A 21,952-nucleotide genomic window follows, 5' to 3' on the forward strand; every position below is an offset into this window, starting at 1 on the left:
TTACTGGAGGTTAATTGGTTAAATTTAATTTAAAAGTGATTATAAGTTTAATTTTGTATGTTTGAGATAACCGCTTCATATAGAGCAGAATGTAATGCCATCTTTAATTTTCCACAGTATTTATAACCAACTGATTTTTGCATAGAGATAAAATCAAGGGGCTAACCACTCTTAGAAAGTCTGTACACCAGACTACGCTTAGATTAGCACTGCCAAAGGCAGGGACTTCAAAGATTACGCGTAGTCCCATTAGTACAGTCAAAGGTACGGCTCTGTACACCGATTACGCGGAGTGATCAGCCCCTCGGATAAAATATCAGCTGTTGAGTGAGACCAGCATTTTGACCACTATTTAGATGTACCTAGTATTAATTTCTATAATTCAGTTACTGTGCTGCGGCTATTAAATTAGTTAAAAGTGATATTTTTCAAAAGTAATTAATTAATTAATAGGTTCTGAAGAATCACTGTGTTAGATATATAAAAAAATGTAAAGCTTTAGGGTTGGTTTCAAGTAAGACTTTTACTAAAATGACATCAAAAATATATTCTAGGCCACAGAAGGTTTGTTAGAAGGTCCATTCATTGTATAACTTTGTCATCGCAGTTGAGAATTTTGCTTCAAATTCAAATGAAATGGTTAAATTTTAAACTTTTTATTTTCCATGTATAAAATTGTGTTTTGGGTAATGCATGTAAATCATTTAAAAAAAATAATTACTGAGATGAACTATAGTAAATATAGAGTTAATTTTTATGGCTCTTAATTATTTACAAGGACTTGGTTGAATCTACTATATCTTTTGTACCAAGCGGGTGAAAATTTACTACTCTTTAATGAACCGAAGTTATCGAAATAGCGCTCAGAATCGGAGGGCGTTTTCCTTATGAAAATGATGAGAAAATCGAGTCAACTAAAAGCTAATTTCCATTATCGTCTTTTGACGAGTTAAATTGCACTTGGGAATTGTGGGTATAGCTATTTCTATGCATAAAAAATGGTTTCATTAAAACAAAAACATTTTTTTTCGGCCTAGAAGCGCGCACAATTTCAAATTCGAAGTCTAAATGTAACTTCATAAGGAAAACGCCTCTAACATGGGGAGTAAAGCAGTCAGATAACTTCGGTTCATTTACTTTTGGCTAAGCCAAATGATAGATAAATGACAAAACATACAAACCTAGTTATCTTAAGAAACTAGTAGTCCCTTGCTTCGCAAGCTAGGTCAATTAGGTACGCTTAAATATTTAATTTAATCAAACCAAAGAAGTTTAAAGGTAGATTTAAGGGAGGGGGCTAAGTTGGGATCTGTAAATGATCAGATATTTTAGATTTAGAGATTTTTTGGCGAATAATTTAAAAAATAAAGTATATTTTACTTTACTTCATAAATGTTTGAAAATAATTGTAGTAATTTTTCGTCACCTTTTCGTAAATTGATGTACATATTTATCAGATGGAAATGTATATATTTTAAAACCCTTTCCTTAAATTTGAGCCTTGAAACACTAAAAGTAAATTGATAAAATATTGCATTTAACTTCGGTGTGTTGGCAATATTTTGGTTGAGACTAATCTATTTAAAACAAAAAATCTAATATCCTTCAGCATATGGAGATTTCAAATCCAACATTTTTGGTATAAGAGATATTTTTCTAAAATTTAATTAGGAAGGGAACGAGTGTTTCGCAATTTAATTTTTATGAAATTTATCAAAAATCCAAAAGTATCAACAAATGCAAACAATTCATTGAAAATTGATAATCTTTCACATAAAAGAAAAGAAAACGTTTAACATTATAGGTTGAAGCTACGGATTGCTATTAAAATACAAAAACTTCCAATTTAAAAAACTATTCTTTAATAAAACCAATTAATTTGTAACACGTATTTCAAAATTAAATATTATAAAAAATATGAAACATAAACGATATATAAATTACTTAAACGTGCTAGACGTTTAAAATTAGTTTTGTAACTTCATATAACTTCAACAGATAACTTAATTTAAATCTAGTTCTGTTACATAATTTATAAACTTGTGGACAAAAATACCCTTTGCGTATAACGTTTAAAATTCCTTAACCGTTTAATTATAAACAATTTTAATTTAATACATAATAAACCCATGATAGTTATGTTATTAAAAGCATTAAGAGTTAAATACTTCAATAGACGCTTCAATAAAACATCTTCAAGGAAAACCTTTCACCGGGTATTATATATGATGCTTTTTTTGACATTAGCAAAAATACGGAGGTCTATTTACACGTGAAATACATTATTTTGGTTTAGATCTAAGATTTAAAGAAAAATCATATAAATTTAAATTTAGAGCTATAAAAGCTTAAATTCCGCCCATCCCAAATTATACTTGAATTTTACTAAAACAATCACTTTAACTGCACCTATAAGCCTTTTCAGAAAGCTAAAAATATTACAGTACTGTACTTTTGTGAAAAATAAGCGTTTTATAATTCCTAACCAAACCAATATATATCGAAAAAATTCAAATTTTAATATTTATAGCACCTGGCTGTGGTTGTGTCAGAATTACCGTAAACTGTTCGATTTAAAAATTCCAAATTAATGCCATACCGTCTATAGCCAAAACCAATAATATACAATGTAATATATTGTTGTTAAAACGTAATGATGGATACATTTCAAAATAATAAATTATTGATGCGGAAATATTCTCCTGTTATTTTTGTATATTTTATTTTATGGAAGTGTAAACTGAGATTTGAGGAATTTAAATCCACGTGTACGGTTTGAAATGGATGTAATAGAAGCCCGATATAAATTGACTGAAACGCGTAGCAGCGTAACAGCCACGACGAATAGACATTTGAACAAAATTACCGTTGATGTAACCATTTAAGGGTCATCATGGGTAACAGATTGGGTGACGGAACACGGGACTAATTATCTCACGTGCTAGACACACGAGTACCCACCCCGAACGACAATGGACGAAATAGCAACCAGCAAACTTGACTTGATCCCAGCTCGCGACTAAACTGCCTGGTGACACTTTGTGTCGCGGACGCCACATGGTCATCATCAAGCGCGCAGGGGCGTAGTGAAGCGATTGCTCGTGAAACCGCCTTATTACCAGAGGGAGTATAGCGGATAAACCAACAGACGGGGGACCCGTATGGTCTTTTAAGGCTGTTACGTATATATTTGGACGTTCGATCGATTTTGCCGAAATATCATCGCAACATGCCTGCCAGATGCGAATCGTTGCTCAATCGAAACCCCCTTTTGGACGTACACTCTTACTTTTCGGCGACACAGCCCCCCAGTGGGGTACACCAGGGAGTCGCCTGTTACGCGTTATACAGATGTGGGGACAGCGCAACACATTGAACACGGCACCAATGGGACCGCTGCTAATATTTCGCCAGCTGAATTTTGGCACCCCTCTCTCTCTCTCTCTCACCTCTTGTCAACAATGCGCCCAGGAACCCCCGATCCCTATAACGGTAGAATTTGGGGGATTCAACCCTCGGTTTTTTATTGATAAGCAGGGCCAAGGTTCGGAACTTTGAGACCTAGCTAGAACGAAACGGGTGTTGTATCTGCTTCGGCTCTGATGGCGTATCCAGGTACTTAACCCAGATTGTGGACTATTTAGGCCAATATCGTCTTGTAATATATAAAAAAATTGCGTATTGGTTCCATACAACGTATACCCCTATCTGATTTAATATAGTTGACTCTTTTTCTGAGAATCAAGCTACTGACCCATTTCAGTTACGTAAGGGATACAGGAAATATAGTCAGAAATAACTTATGATGAATTCATGTGTATTTGATGTGGGTCATGGCTGCACGCCGGAAATGCGTAAGAGCATTCGAATTCAGCAATAGTATTAATTATTAATTTATTTATTTGAATTTAGTTTAATTCCATTTAATTTCGTATTCATTTTTTCAATAAATGCTATTTATTTAAAAGGGAACGGCCAAGCTTTTCCAAATAAGGCCTTATTTCCGTATCAATAGATTAACAAGACGTTCAATATACTAACACGTACCTTTTTTGTCTTGAAAAAATAGCTTTTGCCCCAAAAAGTTGAAACGAAAAATAACGCCATGTGTTTGGGTTTGAATTTTCGCCGCCATCTTAGGGGCTGCCGCCAGCGCCCCTAACCCCGTATGAGCGATTTGCTTTTAAAATCGCGCAATTTAGGCTTAGGTCTCTTAAAACTGGAACGAGCCGCGCGTGCGAAACATATTTTTCGCGTCTTCAGCAGCGCGCGCTTTTACGTTGTTTTTCTGTCTCACCGACTTCTCACCGGGTGTCGCGGCGGACCTGCGCTTTTCGATTTCCCGAAATTTCTTTAATTTATTAAAAATTAACCACTCAATATTTTTTTACGCGGTTTTCGCCATAAATTTTAGTTTTTAATGGGCTATAGGGCTATTTAACTGGTTAAAGCTTGACCATTCCCCTCTAAAGAAATATTTGCAATTAATTTGCGCTGATTTTCCAAACAATGTATTTATTTATAGTCAAGGGAGATTAACGATGTTGAGAGAGGGGAAGGTAAAGCGTCATCGGCGTGTGCGTCAGTTTCAAGGAACCAATGAGATTTGTTTCAGGGGAAGAACATTTGGTGGATTGGGATCAACGCTAAAATTCGACTCCATTTTCTCATTCTCTCTCAACTAGAAATAAATGCATTCATGTTTTAATCATTTATCTGCTTTAAGTTCATGAAACGCTTAATCTGCACCATAAAACATATAGTTCGGAATTGTAGACATTCTCACTAACGTAAGAATAAAAAAATACATTATTGGTTTAGGTGAACTTAGCACAAGTCTATCATTTAACATAAGTTGAATATGCTACATTGTTACGCTTAAGCCGTTGGTGGAATGACCACACATTTTTGGTGGATATTGAACTAACAAGGAGAGTACCCGAGGTGTTTATTGCCGATTTTGTTCAAAGTCGGCCGTAATGTAGACCTATATGAGATATGAAATTTCCCAAAAGGAGACGTTGCACTACCCGTTCGATTTGCCATGGCAACCGAAAATGTTTTTGATCACTTAAGACAAAAATTAGATTTTTTCCTTATTTAACCCAAAAATTGTTGCAATGTTACCCCAAAAATGTTCTAATTTACCCAAACTTGGTGACATTTTCCTAAATAAGGTCCAAATTACCCATTTCGTGATTTAAAAATTTATTTTTTTAAATTTTCGTAGCAATGCTAAAAATCGCTCAATATAGGCATTTTCCCCAAGTAGAAGTAACTAATAGTTTTTGTTAAGATTCATATAAAGAGAGCAAAATCTGCATAAGGACAAGTATTCGTGTTGAAGTGTTGAATTTTACATTCCAAAGAAGGCGTGTTCCATTTTAAATGATCGTAAAGCGAGAGAGTATTGGCGTGAATCCGATAGTGGATAAGTTAGGCCCGAATTATATAGATACTATTGATTAGCCATATATAATTATAAATTAATCTGTTCGAGAGATATGGAGCCGAGAGGGAACTTAAACGGTCGTCCATAATGGGATTAAACTCCGGCTGATCGGCAAATATATTGGCGAGGTTAAGCAAACGTCCTACGTTAATGATTTGACAGCTTCGCCGAGTTAGCTTGACGGTGCGTCGCGTAAACGTAGACGCCGCCGTTCGTAACACGCGCTGCTTAAAGTCAATTTCGACGAATGACTGATCTACCCAAAACAAATGGTCAGGAAGAGAATTGAATACGGTACTCAATTCAATATTTTAATTATTATTTAAACGGGGTAGCGTTTGTTTCGTATAGCCAGAATCATAAGTAACATATTACCAATAAGTATGACCATCTGCTAAAATTATCACCGAATTCATTTTGAGTTATTGCGCATTCAAGGTCCAAGGCCTAGTGTATAAATATGTTCAATGCATAATATCCTACTACCAAGGACGATAATATACTAGTCAGTTCAGTTGCAAGTCCAACTCGGAACTGAGTGAGAGTGTCAGTGCATTTCTTATACGTTATCATCAAGGAGCAAAACACACAAGGAGAACGCAGCTAGCTTTTAAACACGCTAACGTAGTGTTGTGTACAAATTTCATTGGACGAACCTTTACACTGAACGTTTTAAAGAAAGGGGGAAGACAATTTCCGAATTTTCCCCTTCCGCCGGCAGCAGGCGCAAAAGCGTCTATCCAATGAAAAATGTACACAAGAAAATCCACGACTTTAGACGAGTTGCATTCTCCATGTGTTGCTGTGTTTGTTACTCCTATGGTTTCAGAAAGGCCCGTGCACATGAAATTTCTTCAATTTATATCTGTAATTTTAGTTAGACCATTCTGTCCATTAGGCTATCTCGTATTTGGACCACTTTACCTAGCCAAAGGCAGGGTTTCAAAAGTCAAACACCACAAAAAATAATTATAACAAACTTGGATTGTAATTTACTATTTTTTGTTTTTTTTTAAGATGTTTAACTCTCAGAATTTAAGAAAATGAAAGGCGATGAGTCATATTTTATTAATTAATTAAATTATCGAAAACATATCGTATATCGTCGTTAAAATGTGACTATGCAACGGTGTCGAAAAATGGTTCGGTAAGAAAATTAGCATTAAAACCATGGGAAGTGTCATACTAATTTTGTTACTTTACTTATGGTAGCATTTATGTTATTTCCGCATGAACGCTATGTTGAGCGATTTCACGCGAAACCTTATTGTAGTAAATAATCATCGTATTATTAATGATGCGAGGTTCTCACGCGTTGTTTCAACGAAAAGTCGGGGAAAGTCATTTGCGTTAGATGCCATTGACTTTAGGTGTTCGCTTTCTACGGCATGTGTTCAAATTCGCAGACTTTGCCGAAACAATTTTCCCAACAGACTTCTTTGGCTTGAGGAGTGACGTTTCTCCAGCCAAGTCCAACGACCATACAATCATAACAATAATGTCTGCCCACCCCGGATTTTACTAAGTCCCGAGACATCTAGGAGATCATAGGGCTTATTTCACCAAACTTTAAGCAGCTCATTTTCAAGAAAAATTAAATTCCAGTCAATGTTCATTTACATTTGCACGAAATAAGCTTATGTCCGTCGATGCACAGTTACATTTGCACGAAATAATCTTCTGTCCGTCGACGCACAGTTACATTTGCACGAAATAAGCTTATGTCCGTCGACGCACAGTTACATTTGCACGAAATAAGCTTATGTCCGTCGATGCACAGTTACATTTGCACGAAATAAAATTATGTCCGTCGATGCACTGTTGCATTTGCACGAAATAAGCTTATGTCCGTCGATGCACAGTTACATTTGCACGAAATAAGCTTATGTCCGTCGATGCACTGTTGCATTTGCACGAAATAAGGTAATGTCAATCGATGCTCAAATGCATTTGCATGAAAAAAAAGCTAATGTCCATCGATAGGCAATTGCATTTGCACGATGTACGTAAAAACCCATCGATAATAAATTGAATTTGCACGAAAGAAGATAATGCCCACCGGTATGTAATTGTTTTTTGCCCGAAAAAAGGTAATGTTCATCGATAAGCAATTGCAATTGCACGATGTACGCAAAAATCCGTCGATGCTAAATTGAATTTGCACGAAAGAAGGTAATTTCCATCGATTGTCAGTTGCATCTGCCGGAAAGAAGCTACAATGTCACTTACCGTTTTTGCAACTTGAGAAGTAAAACTGGAAGTTTATGAAACTGTTGAAAGTCTCGACTTAATAACGTACTTTACTTAAGTGTCTACAAGCGGAAAATTGTACTTTTCGTAAAATTGCGTAGTTGGTCTTTGAAGTTGTTTGAACGTTGAAAGACATTCAGTCTCGCCCAACATGTTCGTACATTTCAACACAAAGTCGAGGACTGTAAAGAACGATAGATGATAGGAGGGGCCAGGGGTCATCGGCTGAAGCCCGTCGACCTCCAGGGCCGTACGTAGCGAGAAAGCTCCCCAAAATAGAAAGAGAGCGCGGTGGGCCACCGTGTCCGTTCGGAAGGTTCCTTGGAAGGTGATATGTCGATGACCCTCGCCAGAGGGGAGAGTTGTAAAGACGAAAGTTCCTTTTATCAAATTCTAGCACGTATAAGAATTCCTCGTGGTCTTAATACCCTGGTTTCCGGTCATTTGGACTTTCTCTTTTTAGCACCTTGTGTCCGGTGAATAATTAGGCTGATTGGCTTCCGATTTACTCTGGCCCTTTTAGATTTGTTTAAGAAAGAGCCCCCTTATTATCCCGGACTATAATTATCGACGGTTCCGCGAAGCTGATGCTTGGATGGGAGCACTCCGTTGGGGGCATATTATTGACTTTCAAATCAGCAGAGCTGTAATTAATTATTCTAATAACTTCGCTGCAGTTTGGCGCCTGATGCCAAAACGTTCTCCTATACTATATATATATAGAGATGGAGATACGACTCGTATTGGGAGCGCAACGACGGCTGTTGGGATAGAACCTTCTGTTCAATCCTTTAATTTGCTATAGTTAGTTTGCCCTTGACGTGATCGTCTTATAAGGCTTTGCCCTTCTACTTTGGTAGCTAAATTCTTCTTGAAACCAGTAGCGGCGCCAGCAATAGGCCGGGGTAGGCCTGGGCCTACTTGAAATTTGGGTAGGGGCCTCCAAAAGTCGTCTTTAGGGGCCTCCAAAATTTAATATATGGGCCTCCAAATTATTTCATATAAAAAATTCTGTAATTTGTTTGCGAAATAATTTATTTATTTATTAATTTTCCAATATTCAACGCGAGTGATTGGCTTAACGCCACTGCTGTTTTTATTCCTTTCAAAGGTACGAGTAACTTTTCTTTGACAGTAGTTTATTTTTTAGATTTAATTTTTCGCGAGCGCTACTATATCGAAATTGTATCTCTAATTTTATCTTTACAAATTAATGGTTCTTAAACTTACTTAACTTAGTGTACCTACGTACATTCATTTTCGTAAAGTTGTAAGTTCTGATGTAAGGGATGTACATGCGAAAGTAAATTGATAGACTGGAATACAGTGGTATAAATAAGTAAATAACCACTCATTATTGTTAAGTGTTATCGGTACACACTATAATTTTGGTGGGGCTTCCAAATGGTTGGCCTACCTCCCCAAAAATCCTGGCGCCGCTACTGCTTGAAACCTAGCGATTTTAATAGGTTTTTATCATTTTATTTATCAAAGGCTATGTGGAGAAGATTTTAAGCGTCGCATCCAATTCTGAAACGCATAAAATCAGCCCGGTATCTTTTTTATTCCCCTCTTTGGACGGGGAAATTTAAACGCTGATGTCAACGGATGGTCTGGACATTGTCATTATCTCTAACCAAGAACGCATAGAGGTACTAAGAACTATGAAAGACTTTTATTTTGGGCGAAAAACTAGATTACTCCATAATTAAAAGGGATAATATAGCTAATATATATATATATATATATAACGAAACTAGTCGTCGTTTTTCTAATAAAAAACTTTTATTGTACACTAAGTGGTTTAAATCTTATTTCCTCATTATTTAATTTTTTAATTTTTTTAATTCATTTTAATAAATTTTAAAATATTTAATATAGCTAAACCCTAAACAAATTTGAAGAAATTAAAAAACTTACTAATAACTCGTACCGATAGGTCTTCGAGCAAACAAATTCTCCACTACACTCCCCTTTTCGGCTTTCCGTTGATACGCAACGAGTTTTGAAATTTTTTATGTTTAGGCTTAGTTTCTCTTTTAGATATAAGTCGCCAGCCAGATTTCCCGCACGGTACTGATGAGTTCCAAATAGAACGAAACCGGTCAACCGTCGGAAATTCTTGCTATTTTATTTAGTTTTTATGTAGTTTATTACTCGAAGATCTATTTGATCCGAGATTCGCGTTTTTTGTTTGCTCGAAGACCTATTGGTAGTTTGGTACGAGTTATTAGTAATTTTTTTAATTTCTTCAAATTTGTTTAGGATTTAGCTATATTATCCCTTTTAATTATGGACTAATCTACTTTTTCGCGTATTTTATCATCCTTCGCACAGTACATAGGTGGTTTCTTCTAACTTAAATTTTGGGCGCCATGAAGTTATACTTTGCAGTTTGCCGATGGTTTAAGCCTAATTTGGGCCTTGGTGTAATGGATTTTTACACACAGAGAGAATCGTCGACTGCTTAGACTGCAGCATGTTATGTTCCAAGTTCGCGTTCTTGCTCTAACCAAAAATAGATACATTCTTGATTTTATACACGATTTGTATAATTGTATTCTGTATTAATAACTATTAATTTTAAAAGTAATGCTTTTTTAATAACATTAAGGAGTTACAATCTTCAGGTCGTTTTTTAAATATCTGTAATATCAAAATATCATATCAGTATGCGAAATATATTAAAACAACATATTTTGTCTATGAAAGTACTATGATAAATATTATTGGTGTTTATTTTTAAAACTGAAGTGAGTTATTTTCAAACTGAAGTGAGTTATTTTCAAACTGAAGTGAGTTATTTTCAAACTGAAGTGAGTTATTTTCAAACTGAAGTGAGTTATTTTCAAACTTAAGTGAGTAATTTTCAAACTTAAGTGAGTTATTTTCAAACGCACGCCAGAGAAATGCAGGTACGAACATTTGTTTGGAAAATAAATTTTCCTGTTACTCATAAGCCACAAATTTATATCAAATAAATTCATAACCAAATATATTTTTCATAATTTTCATATTATAGCTCTTTAAGGAACAAAATGATGAATTAAAATTTAAATATTATTACGGTTTAATTTTTTTCGAAATTTAAATATTATTGCTCTTTATAGAACAAAATAATTTTTTCATAATATAAATATTATTATAATATATAGAACAAAATGATTATTTCAAATATTGAATATTATTGCTTTTTAAGAAACAAAATAATTATGTCCAAATTTAAATACTATAATTTATAGAGCAAAATATTTATGTCCAAAATTAAATATTATAATTTATAGAGCAAAATATTTATGTCCAAATTTAAATATTATAATTTATAGAGCAAAATATTTCTTTCAAAATTTAAATATTTTAATTTATAGAGCAAAATATTTATGTCCAAATTTAAATAGTTTAATTTATAGAGCAAAATATATTTAAATTAAATTTAAATATTTTAATTTTAGAATAATTATTTTCGAACTTAAATATTTTTCAGTTAAATTATATTACCGTGTAATAATATCAAATTATACATACCATTTTTAAAATAGTAAATAATTTTTGAGAGTGCAAAAAAACCTCTTTCCAAGGGGGGGGGCGGAAGGGGGAACACACGCCCTCCGAAATAATTCAGTGTCGGCTTCTAAATTTCCCTGTCTAGGAAGAGAGAGAGAGAGAGTCTCGGCAACGATATATAAATATTCCAGGTGGTCTAATTTTTTTTTATATTTATGTATATATCGCGCGCGTGCCAGTCGCGTGGTGCCTTTGACAATGTCGAAGTGAGAGGCTCTCGGAAAACAGCTGGGAACAGCCCCCCCTCACTCGGTACCCCCCCCCCCCTCCCCTGCCACAGCTAAAGAGGCAGGTGTCTCTCTCGTCGTAACTTACAGCCGTCCGTCGCAACTCCGAACGAAACCAAAGTAGCGGGCGCGTGAGTCGCGAAATTTGTTTAAACGTCTAACCAGTGTCGATATTATTTACTCTATAACGAATTTGAATCGTAGTCTCCTCCCTCCCCACTCCTAAAGGGAAGGGGGGCGCTTTCCGTGACGTCACGCGTATACGGCGGATACAAAATAGGAGGAGGTCTTTCGTTTGGCGGGCGGGTTTTTGGGAGGGTGATCTAATTGTTCCGTCACCCCGGCGCGGTAGGGGGGAAGGGGAGGAGGGAGAATTTTGGCACGGAAACTTTTCGCGTCGTAGTTTTCGGTTTACGCTATACACGTTACACTTCAGTATAACGCGGTCTCCGAAGTGCAGAAGGACCGATTTGGGCTCGCGACCGTTCGAGCTCTGAACACGTTGGATTAACTTTCAGGTTTACGTTTGGTGATCGGATTGAAACTACGGAGATGAATTTGAACGAATCGATTTAAGGAAATCGTGCGGGGAGTTTTTTGAAAATCGCGTTCTGGTTGACTATTTTTGCTAATTATGACTGCATCCGTTAACGGTGTTTTCTATCATCATAATCATCATAGAATCGCGATTCCCACTTACCATCACCATCAACACCATCATCCTAATATGAGGGCTTATGGTGAGCTAGCGTTTATTTTATTTTTTTTAATTTTAAATGTTTTTTTTTCTTGGTCTTTTTTATATTACATCCACTATGAGAGCTTGTGGTTATTTTCAATTTTAAGTGATTTGTTTCAATTTATATTAACTTTAATAAGTTTGTAATTTTTATTTCGAGTATAATGCAGTATGTTTTTTTAATAAAAAACGGTATAAAAATAGCTTATTTATTTAAAAGAATGGTTCAATTAATTTGATTGAATTTTAAACGTAATATTTAAATATCGGTAGTGTAGAGGTGGGTATAAAAACGGTCTTTAATATTATTTACTAAAATTTACTTGCTAACCAAAAATTATTTATAAATGTTAAACTTTAGATCCATGGTAATTTTACAATTTATTTAAAAATAATATTTATGTATTTAAATTAATAATTGATTCTTTAAAACTATTATCACCTAATTTTATTAAAAATACACTTCACATTAAAAACAATGTGGACAATTTTGGCATTACACTGGTAATATATTTATAATTATGACATTTTTGTATTGAAACGTTTACTTAAAATTTGCATATCGGCTAAGTATTTGAAACAAGTACTAATTTTTGTTGTAATAATATTTAAATTAAAATTTATAGAGACCAAGTAAAACAATAAAACTAAAATGATTTTCTAGTAAAATAAAATTATAATACTTTAAACCGTATATCATATTGCAGTTCACCTAATAATTAACCATAAATTTAACTCAATTTATACCAATCAGAATTAAATAAATTAAAGAAAACGTTATTTAGAAACCAGGTGACCTTCGCCCCCCCCCCCTTCGGCTTCCTTTATCGGAACATTTGTCATCTGGAAGCTGGGTAATAATAAAGGAGGGAGGCAGAAGGATTACAGAAGCCTGATAGCACCCAGGCCTGCTATTTCCATCTCTCGAGATATTTACGTACTATTGGGGCAGGAAACGAGGGGAGGTGGTACAGTCTGTACACCCCGCTTGCAGGGAGAGTGTAAGGTTACGCGGAGTCTGTTCCATAGAGGGTCTTCGATCAATGAGTTTGGCAGCTGTGGCCCGGTTGATCCCGTGGCCCCCTCTTCCTTATCCGCATCAGCCGCTCTCTATTATGGCCACCCCCCCCCCCCCCCGCAACCATTCTCAGCATCCCTTTGCTCTTGAGCCTCCCACGATCCCAGAAAACGTTTTGGCGGCTCGACCCTCTATTGACTCCGGTTCAGGGTATATTTTAAATTTGTACCCGTTGCCCAAATCGAAGTGGTTATGACCCCCGATTCTTTGACATTTTGTATTGTTTCTCTCGAAACCAGGTTGTGTTCGTCCTTAGCTATTTCCTATTTTAGCATCTGTTTTGGAGATTTCACGATTTCGTATTGAACGTAACCGAAATGTGTTGGGGTATTTATACTGTCTAGAATTCCGAATTCAAATCATCTATGCTTTGAATGTTTGAAATATTACACGAGAAATGATTTACAGTCGAATATGTTTAAAATAGTTTTTAGTTAAAAAAGGAGTTCAAATCATATAAAACGTCCAAATGTGATGGTGTCCACGAAAACGGATAACAAGTGATCAAATATGCTATGTACTTTTTAAAAGTGATCGTAGCATCAAAAACATCAATGTGTGGTTATTTTTGATGTTCTATCGACAAAATTTGCCTGGTTAAAGGGATAATAAAATTGCGTATTTAATAATAATATTAATAATAATAATCAGCTAGGCCTAAGTCATCAAACGGCCGGGTTACAATGCGTAGGAGGGTGGTAGCAAGCCCTACATGCCACGCGAGCCAACAGCTCCCTACACTAACTATTACCGTTAACCTCAACAAGTTTTTATGGAAGGGGAAACCGAAGAACTCGGGGTAAATCCCCTTAAACCAGTGGGGAACTTGCAAACTCAACGCAAAAGGAGCTGTTCCGAGTTTTTACCCAGAACTACAAGTTTGGATTGAACCCGGCTCCTCTTGCTGCGAGGCGAAAGTGCTAACCACTCCGCCACCCCAACTAAATTCATCGGGTTTAACAGAAGATAATTTACCTGTTCGAGGACGATTTTTTGATTTTTTAAAACACATTCTGCTTCTTGGAAAATTGATTTTGAAAAATCTAGATGCCTAATTGAAAATTTGGAATCCGATCTAAATTTTTTATTTCAAACATTAAAATTGTGGAGGTTTCGATCAATTTTCTGAAAATAACGAGACATATACACGGTTTAATTAATATTACATTAATATATTAACTTAAATTAGGGTTTTTTGGTTTATTTAAATAGATTTATTTAATTTGAATTTGATTTTTTGATTTACTCGTGTAGGGGGAAGCTAAACTAAAAATCTAAATTAATAATTAAATTTAATTTCTACTTGTAATAGAATTTGTTCTGAATGGGCAGAAACTTGAAAAATACATTGAATATGATTTAAATCAAATAATTTCTAAACAAAATGATTAATTCTTAAATCATTTGCTTTAAAAAATTAAAAATCATTAGATTTAATAATAAAAATAATTTGATTTAAAAATTAAAAATCATTAGATTTAATAATAAAAATAATTGGATTTAATAATTAAAAATTATTAGATTTAATAATAGAAATCATTTAATTTTTAAATAAACGATTTTTAATTTTTAAATAAAGGATTTTTAATTTTTAAATCAAATTATTTTTAATTTTTAAATCAAATTATTTTTAATTTTTAAATCAAATTATTTTTAATTTTTAAATCAAATAATTTTTAATTTTTAAATCTAATGATTTTTAATTATTTAAAGCAAATATATTGATTTAAATCGTTTCTGGATACATCTGCAATGGTTTATTCCACAGTGAAATCGATTGAATTGAAGTATGCGCCACAATAAATATCGGAATGTACGCGGATATAGTCTGACGTGTTTTCTGGTGTCTGGGTGCTCTGGGTAGCGTAGCTCCAGGAACGGAACACTTCTGGGCGCGACAAGAGCGACACCTGTGGAATATCACTCGAGAAGCATCACTCGAGCTCGTGGAAAGACCCTATCCAGACGCCCACCGAATTTTATTGCTCCCTCTCTCACTCCGACTATCTGGGTATCCTCCGTAAAATCAACCCCGAAACTTGACAACCTCAAGTTTCTAGCACTTCAATATATAAACCAGAATGTTTAATACGTTAGAACGCGGCCCGTACCCTATCCCCGCCTTCGACGGCGTCCCACCCACTACCTCCGACCGAGACTATAGGTCCTTTTGAATTATGGAAAGCGGGTTACTCGCGACTCAAAGACCCACTTAGCCTTAAAAATCCCCGCCGCTTGACGCGCGCGTGTGGCGCGTTTTGAAAGAAAAATTTATTTTCCAACCCAAAAAATTGAACAAAGCCTGGCGAGTGTATAATTAGGCGACCGGCCACGTGTCTCGCGCACTTGTTTGCGCTTGAAATAATAATATCCAAAAAGAATGTTATAAAAGTTACCGCTCAGACCGCGGGCTGAAAAAAGTTATTTTTTCAATTTTCAGGAGGTTAGGAGCCACGCCACTCTAGGTTTGTTTATTAGTTGTTATTGAGTGCGGTTACTCGCGCCTGGTTTCGTTTTTTAGTCCGCCATTCCCTCGCCAGGGGGCGTGCCGCGTGGTGTTCTGTTTTCCATTAAAACGTGTATGGCGGAAAAAAGCGCGCATTTGGGCGTTTGCCTTTCATATTGGTCCTGTTACGGAGGGCAATATTATGCATATGGATTCGATTAGAAGATATACAATGTTAATGCGGGGAATACGCTCCACAGATGTCTCACTTCTAGCTAATTCCCCTCCCCACTACCGTCTCGAACTCTAGCCATATTTAGTGTTTTTCCCGAATTTGGTTAGCAATCTGTTGTTGGTTATACCGTAAGTAACATAATAACTATAAGTATGACACTTCCTATTGCTTTAATGCTAATTTTCTAACCGAACCTTATTTCGGCACTGATACTCTTTTCAAGCTGTGACTTGGACTCGCGTCTTACCGTTTTGGATGACTACTTTTTGATAAAAATTTGAGCCTAATATCGGAGAGCACGTTCTGGAGTCGCGAGGGGCTTTGGCTTTGTTTCGAAGCCCGCGTGCGAATCGCGCGTGATAAAAAACATGAGCTCGTGGCGCCGAGAAAAACGTTTTTTAATTTTTCACATTTTAGCCTAATATTCCGCCTATCTATCGGAAACCAGATATTTCGGCTTAGCGGAAGTCTCGCGTATTTTAGACACTAGAGGGCTCTGTGCTGAGAAAACATCTAGATTACGCAATAACTATGAAAATCAGTTTGGTTGTAAATCTCGTTAATTGTCATACTTATTTTTATTATGTTACTTATGGTTATACTTAAGTTAATAACAATGTTTCACATAAGTGTGTAAATTTTCTATACTCCGTGTTAAACGATTAATGATCGCCATTTTTACAATGACCGCACATTTTTGGCGGCCTGATTATTTGTTTTTAAGTTTTGGTCGTTAGAGGCGCTAACATACTTTTTGAAAAATTTAAACTTAACCTGTTATATACGTGTAAATAGTTACCTTTAAAATATTTTGTTTTATACAAAATGGATTACTTAGTACAAAATCACTTTTGTGCAAATTAATTATAAACGTCTTCATCGTTTGGATAAGATCAAAGTGTAGTATCGTTTCCTATCAACTGTTATTCTCCACATTCAGTACTAAAATTGGTTTGATCTGTACGACTCATACTCGCTCGGCACATAGCTATGTCGGAGATTCAACTATATATTCAAGCACGTTTTATGCAAATCCCGAACACTCTAGATAAAAATCATTTTAGAAATCTTGAAATTAGTTCCAAAATCAGACTAAAGAACCAAAAATCAACACTAAAATCAAAGAGTATAAAAACTACGTAACCTAGAGATATAATGACGGTCGAAAGCAGTAAAGGAAGTTGTAGCAACCGGGGGGGAAGGCCCTCAGTGAATTTGCACTTCAAATTTCGGTACCGCTGCGCCACTAAGGCAGTATTTAGTACAATAAATAATAAAACCGGAGAAAAATGGCAGTTACGGTGTTGCGGAGGTGCTAAATTTGGCATTTTGGATATTTAATTGTCTAATATCTGTCAATTCAAAAAAGTGACAGTAATTGGTTACTGTTTCGTGATTTTTTTAGTTAGAATTTGTGGATTCGTTGTTTCGGTGTTTATTTTCAAAAAGTGAAGAATAAGGCGTTTGTTCTCTAACGTTGCCAAGTCCTAAAGGTAACCAATTCCTTAAGGAATTTTCAAGAATGTTGAACTAAATCAAAATGATTGCCACTTAAAACTGCCGTAGTGGCGCTGCGGTACCGAAATTTGAAGTGCAAATTCACTGAGTGCCTTCCCCCCCGGTTGCTACAACTTCCTTTACTGCTTTCGACCGTCATTATATCTCTAGGTTACGTAGTTTTTATACTCTTTGCTAAAATCGTGCTCTGAAATTTCAAAATCAGTTTTTGATTTCTGAAATAACTTTAAGATTCGAAAACCGGTACGCAAAATTTGCAAATGACGGACCCCTCATGGGATAATTATACCATATCTCAACATACGGTTTTGTTTCGCTTGTTTCGGGATTTTGGATTAGGGTAAGAAGAGTAACGCTATGACGTCATTTTACTCCGATTCTGTGCTGGTGAATAGTTCGTTTTTCCAACATGGCTTCCTGTGGCCTTTTTTGCAGGTAAATTCTGACTAGCAGACGACTAAAATCCGATTTACTCTCTTTACACCTCCTTTTCAGAAGGAGTAAAAAGAATAGCCCTAATACTCCGGAACACGCGAATAGTTTATGGGGCGGAGTAATTCTCATCCCCGGAACAGGCGAATAAAACGCTTTAGGGTAAAAAGAGTACACTTTTAGTCCGAGAACGGGCGAAAAGAAACCACCTTTTGTCATTCTCCGTAAGTAGAAATAAATACATTCTGGGTAAAATTCGTGACGCAGACTTGAGGCCAGAATGCGTTCGACCCGCGTGGTAAGCCTGTAGCCAGGGAATAACCAAGAAGTAATATTTCCGAGAGCCAGGACCTGCAAGTCACTGTAGTGCTTGTTAAAATAATGGAAATTTTTCACCTTTACGGCAGCAACAAGCATTCCCCATGGCGATGATGGCGTTGCAATCGTATGGGCCCCATTTCCCATGAATGCAAAATATTTCCTCTTTGGCCCCCAATTTGAGTTAGCCGCCCGGGCCTGCATGGCGTTCCCTTTTAACCAGGTAGCTTTTTTGACATATTAAGGTTTGACACAAACACGACATTCTGTTTACAGGTTAAAAGTTTCCATAATTCCACAAGCACTATATAAACAATACCTTGCGGGTCCTTACTCTCGAAAGTTTATTTAAGCGCCTATTAGCACTGTTTGAAAATATCCGGAACACTTTTATTTCAAAGTTTAAATAACTTAATTATTGTGGTTTTATCGGACTTTATAAAATAGTTGAAGGTTATATTTTTTTCATTCGCGTATATAAATAAGATCAGTTTTATAATGAAATGTGGGTGAGCCAATTGTTTCTATTGTCGTTCTATCCCTTATTATGCGGGGGATATGTTTGAATGGGCCGCGCCAGTCGAAAGAACCCAGCGATAGGGGCCGATGGAAATTGCCTATAGCGGAGCAAGCACCAAAGCGGGCATGCGGGGGTCAGGAAGGACTTTGTTTTCTCGGTTAATATTTGAATACTATTATCTTAGATTGAGAAAGGTTCCAATGGGGGTGCCAATTTCACCCGCTAGTCGGCCACAGCCCTTTAAATGAATTACTAATCATTTTTAGGCTGCAGTCCTAGTTTCAGAATATTTCATTTATAATAGGTAATAATATAAAATGCGCCATTTGACTTGTTCAACTTGTTTTAATGTTTCCTTTCACTTCACTGCCTACGTCACGCGCCGGAAATTTGCAACCGCGCATGCGCGCCGACAAAATGTTTTTTTTTAACTATTGAGTCTATTGACTAGTGATTTATAGAGCAAGTTATTATTTATGCCAATGTAGATTCAATGTATATATTACATGAAATTTCTAATTATTAACTGTTAACTTCGATACCAACAGTCACCGATTACTATATATATACTGTAGAAGCTAAGATATAATTAAATTGTTAGTAAAACAAAACAATAATCCTTTAAATCACCAAGTCACTGTCTACAGTTTTACCGCTGAAAACGCCCGAAATAACTCCGAAAATGAGAATCAGAATCGTAAGAATCTTATCGTTCTGAATACGAGCGCCCTCTTACTTGACAGAAAGACAACATTTTCCCCTCACAACCCCTCCTATTTTATAGAATCACCTATTTGTTCATCCTGGAGGTCAAAGTTTGCCGCGCTGTTCTCGCGTTGTGGAAACCTAAATCAGAATTATTTTAAAGCAGGAGTTCAAATTTAACTATTTAGAAAACTATTTGTATTTTCTTTAAAAATATTATTTATCACCTCTGTTAAATTATTTGGAATCCGTGGATTTGCAAATTGGTCTGAAAAACTGGGAATTTTATAAATTAATATACAGGTCACCAAAACGTCAGGGAATTTGAAAATGGGTGTAAACTGCAGTCAGGGAATTTTAATTACTATAAAGGTCAGGGGAAAAGTCAGGGAATTTAATTTTGGTTTCAAATTGAAAACGTTGACAAAAATGTAGGATAAAAATGCCTGAGTTTGCCATAATATAAAACCAGTAAAATCCCTGGAAATTTGAATTTGAAAAATTCTGTGGCAACCCGGTAGTGAAATGCTGTTTATGCGTAAATCAACTATAAATTCACGACATTTGCCAATTTTGCACATGGGATTTTGAATCTCAAATTTATTTCAGAAATTGAAAGCTTATTTCGAAATTTTGGTACTGATTTTAGCCCAGATTTCGGTATTTTCAAGTTGATTTCAAAATTTCTGAACTCATTTTTCTCTAGAGTGTACCGGATTTGACCGAATGTCAGATCCTTCGGTGAAAGCGGTTTGTTTATGAGCGCGTGTAGTAAAAAAAACCTTTTTCCCCGAAATGGGGCGCAGATTTCAACTGACTCCTGCAAAACAACACATTTTGTACTTATTTTCTGGCACAATAATATTTGTGTATCGTAACTTAATCCGCTTTTCGTTGATGCGTAATGACACGTACGTCGAATGCAATATGCGAAGCGTAGATTAACAGTGTCATGTGTGACCAAATATCGTTCGAGCGCAGCCTGGATAATGGCGTGACCTATATATATATTGACGAAACCCTCATGTTTTCAATACGGGGGTAGCGGCACTTTGATGTTAATTTCAACATCAACCGCCTGCGGCTGGGGTACCCAACTCGGTATAGTTTTCCCAAAAGGGTACCTGTATCCCCTCAGGTTGTGTAATATTGCACCTTTTTGTAGAATATTTTAAACTTATTTTACGGAATTTGACATTTTTTTCAATTTTTACGTATTGGTGTAGTTGGGTGACGTTCATAATTGAGGGGGTTCAAGTTGTGCCAGTGTCACAGGGGCGGGCTCAAGTGGTGGCGTTAGGACAAGGGCGGGCTCAAGTGGTGGCGTTAGGACAAGGGCGGGCTCAAGTGGTGGCGTTAGGACAAGGGCGGGCTCAAGTGGTGGCGTTAGGACAAGGGCGGGCTCAAGTGGTGGCGTTAGGACAAGGGCGGGCTCAAGTGGTGGCGTTAGGACAAGGGCGGGCTCAAGTGGTGGCGTTAGGACAAGGGCGGGCTCAAGTGGTGGCGTTAGGACAAGGGCGGGCTCAAGTGGTGGCGTTAGGACAAGGGCGGGCTCAAGTGGTGGCGTTAGGACAAGGGCGGGCTCAAGTGGTGGCGTTAGGACAAGGGCGTGCTCAAGTGGTGGCGTTAGGACAAGGGCGGGCTCAAGTGGTGGCGTTAGGACAAGGGCGGGCTCAAGTGGTGGCGTTAGGACAAGGGCGGGCTCAAGTGGTGGCGTTAGGACAAGGGCGGGCTCAAGTGGTGGCGTTAGGACAAGGGCGGGCTCAAGTGGTGGCGTTAGGACAAGGGCGGGCTCAAGTGGTGGCGTTAGGACAAGGGCGGGCTCAAGTGGTGGCGTTAGGACAAGGGCGGGCTCAAGTGGTGGCGTTAGGACAAGGGCGGGCTCAAGTGGTGGCGTTAGGACAAGGGCGGGCTCAAGTGGTGGCGTTAGGACAAGGGCGGGCTCAAGTGGTGGCGTTAGGACAAGGGCGGGCTCAAGTGGTGGCGTTAGGACAAGGGCGGGCTCAAGTGGTGGCGTTAGGACAAGGGCGGGCTCAAGTGGTGGCGTTAGGACAAGGGCGGGCTCAAGTGGTGGCGTTAGGACAAGGGCGGGCTCAAGTGGTGGCGTTAGGACAAGGGCGGGCTCAAGTGGTGACGTTAGGATAAGGACGGGTTCAAGTGGTGACGTTATGATAAGGACGGGTTCAAGTGGTGACGTTAGGATAAGGACGGGTTCAAGTGGTGACGTTATGATAAGGACGGGTTCAAGTGGTGACGTTATGATAAGGACGGGTTCAAGTGGTGACGTTATGATAAGGACGGGTTCAAGTGGTGACGTTATGATAAGGACGGGTTCAAGTTATGACATCATATAGAAAAAAGTTTCTTCACTAAAGGTCGTATAAAAGGTAGAATCAAGCAAAACTTTGCAATACCGAAAATTGTTTCCCTTTTCGGAAATTTTAAAAATGCTAGAAAAACGATCTAGC

At 36.9% G+C, this 21,952-nt stretch overlaps 1 protein-coding gene across 5 annotated transcripts in view; it reads left to right on the forward strand.

The window, feature by feature from the left end:
- Positions 1–11,914: 11,914 nt before the first annotated feature.
- LOC149928483 (protein CBFA2T1-like) overlaps positions 11,915–21,952 on the forward strand; it is a 64,757-nt gene continuing 54,719 nt past the window's right edge. For all 5 annotated transcript variants that reach the window (XM_090159092.1, XM_090159093.1, XM_090159094.1 and 2 more), the window contains exon 1: positions 11,915–12,233. In XM_090159092.1, coding sequence (XP_090015218.1) covers positions 12,128–12,233 — 106 coding nt within the window. In that variant the 5' untranslated portion in view covers positions 11,915–12,127. The remainder of the gene's footprint in view (positions 12,234–21,952) is intronic.

Source organism: Leiobunum rupestre, chromosome 9 (assembly GCF_980474605.1).
Source record: "Leiobunum rupestre chromosome 9, qqLeiRupe1.1.hap1, whole genome shotgun sequence".
NCBI lineage: Eukaryota > Metazoa > Arthropoda > Arachnida > Opiliones > Sclerosomatidae > Leiobunum > Leiobunum rupestre.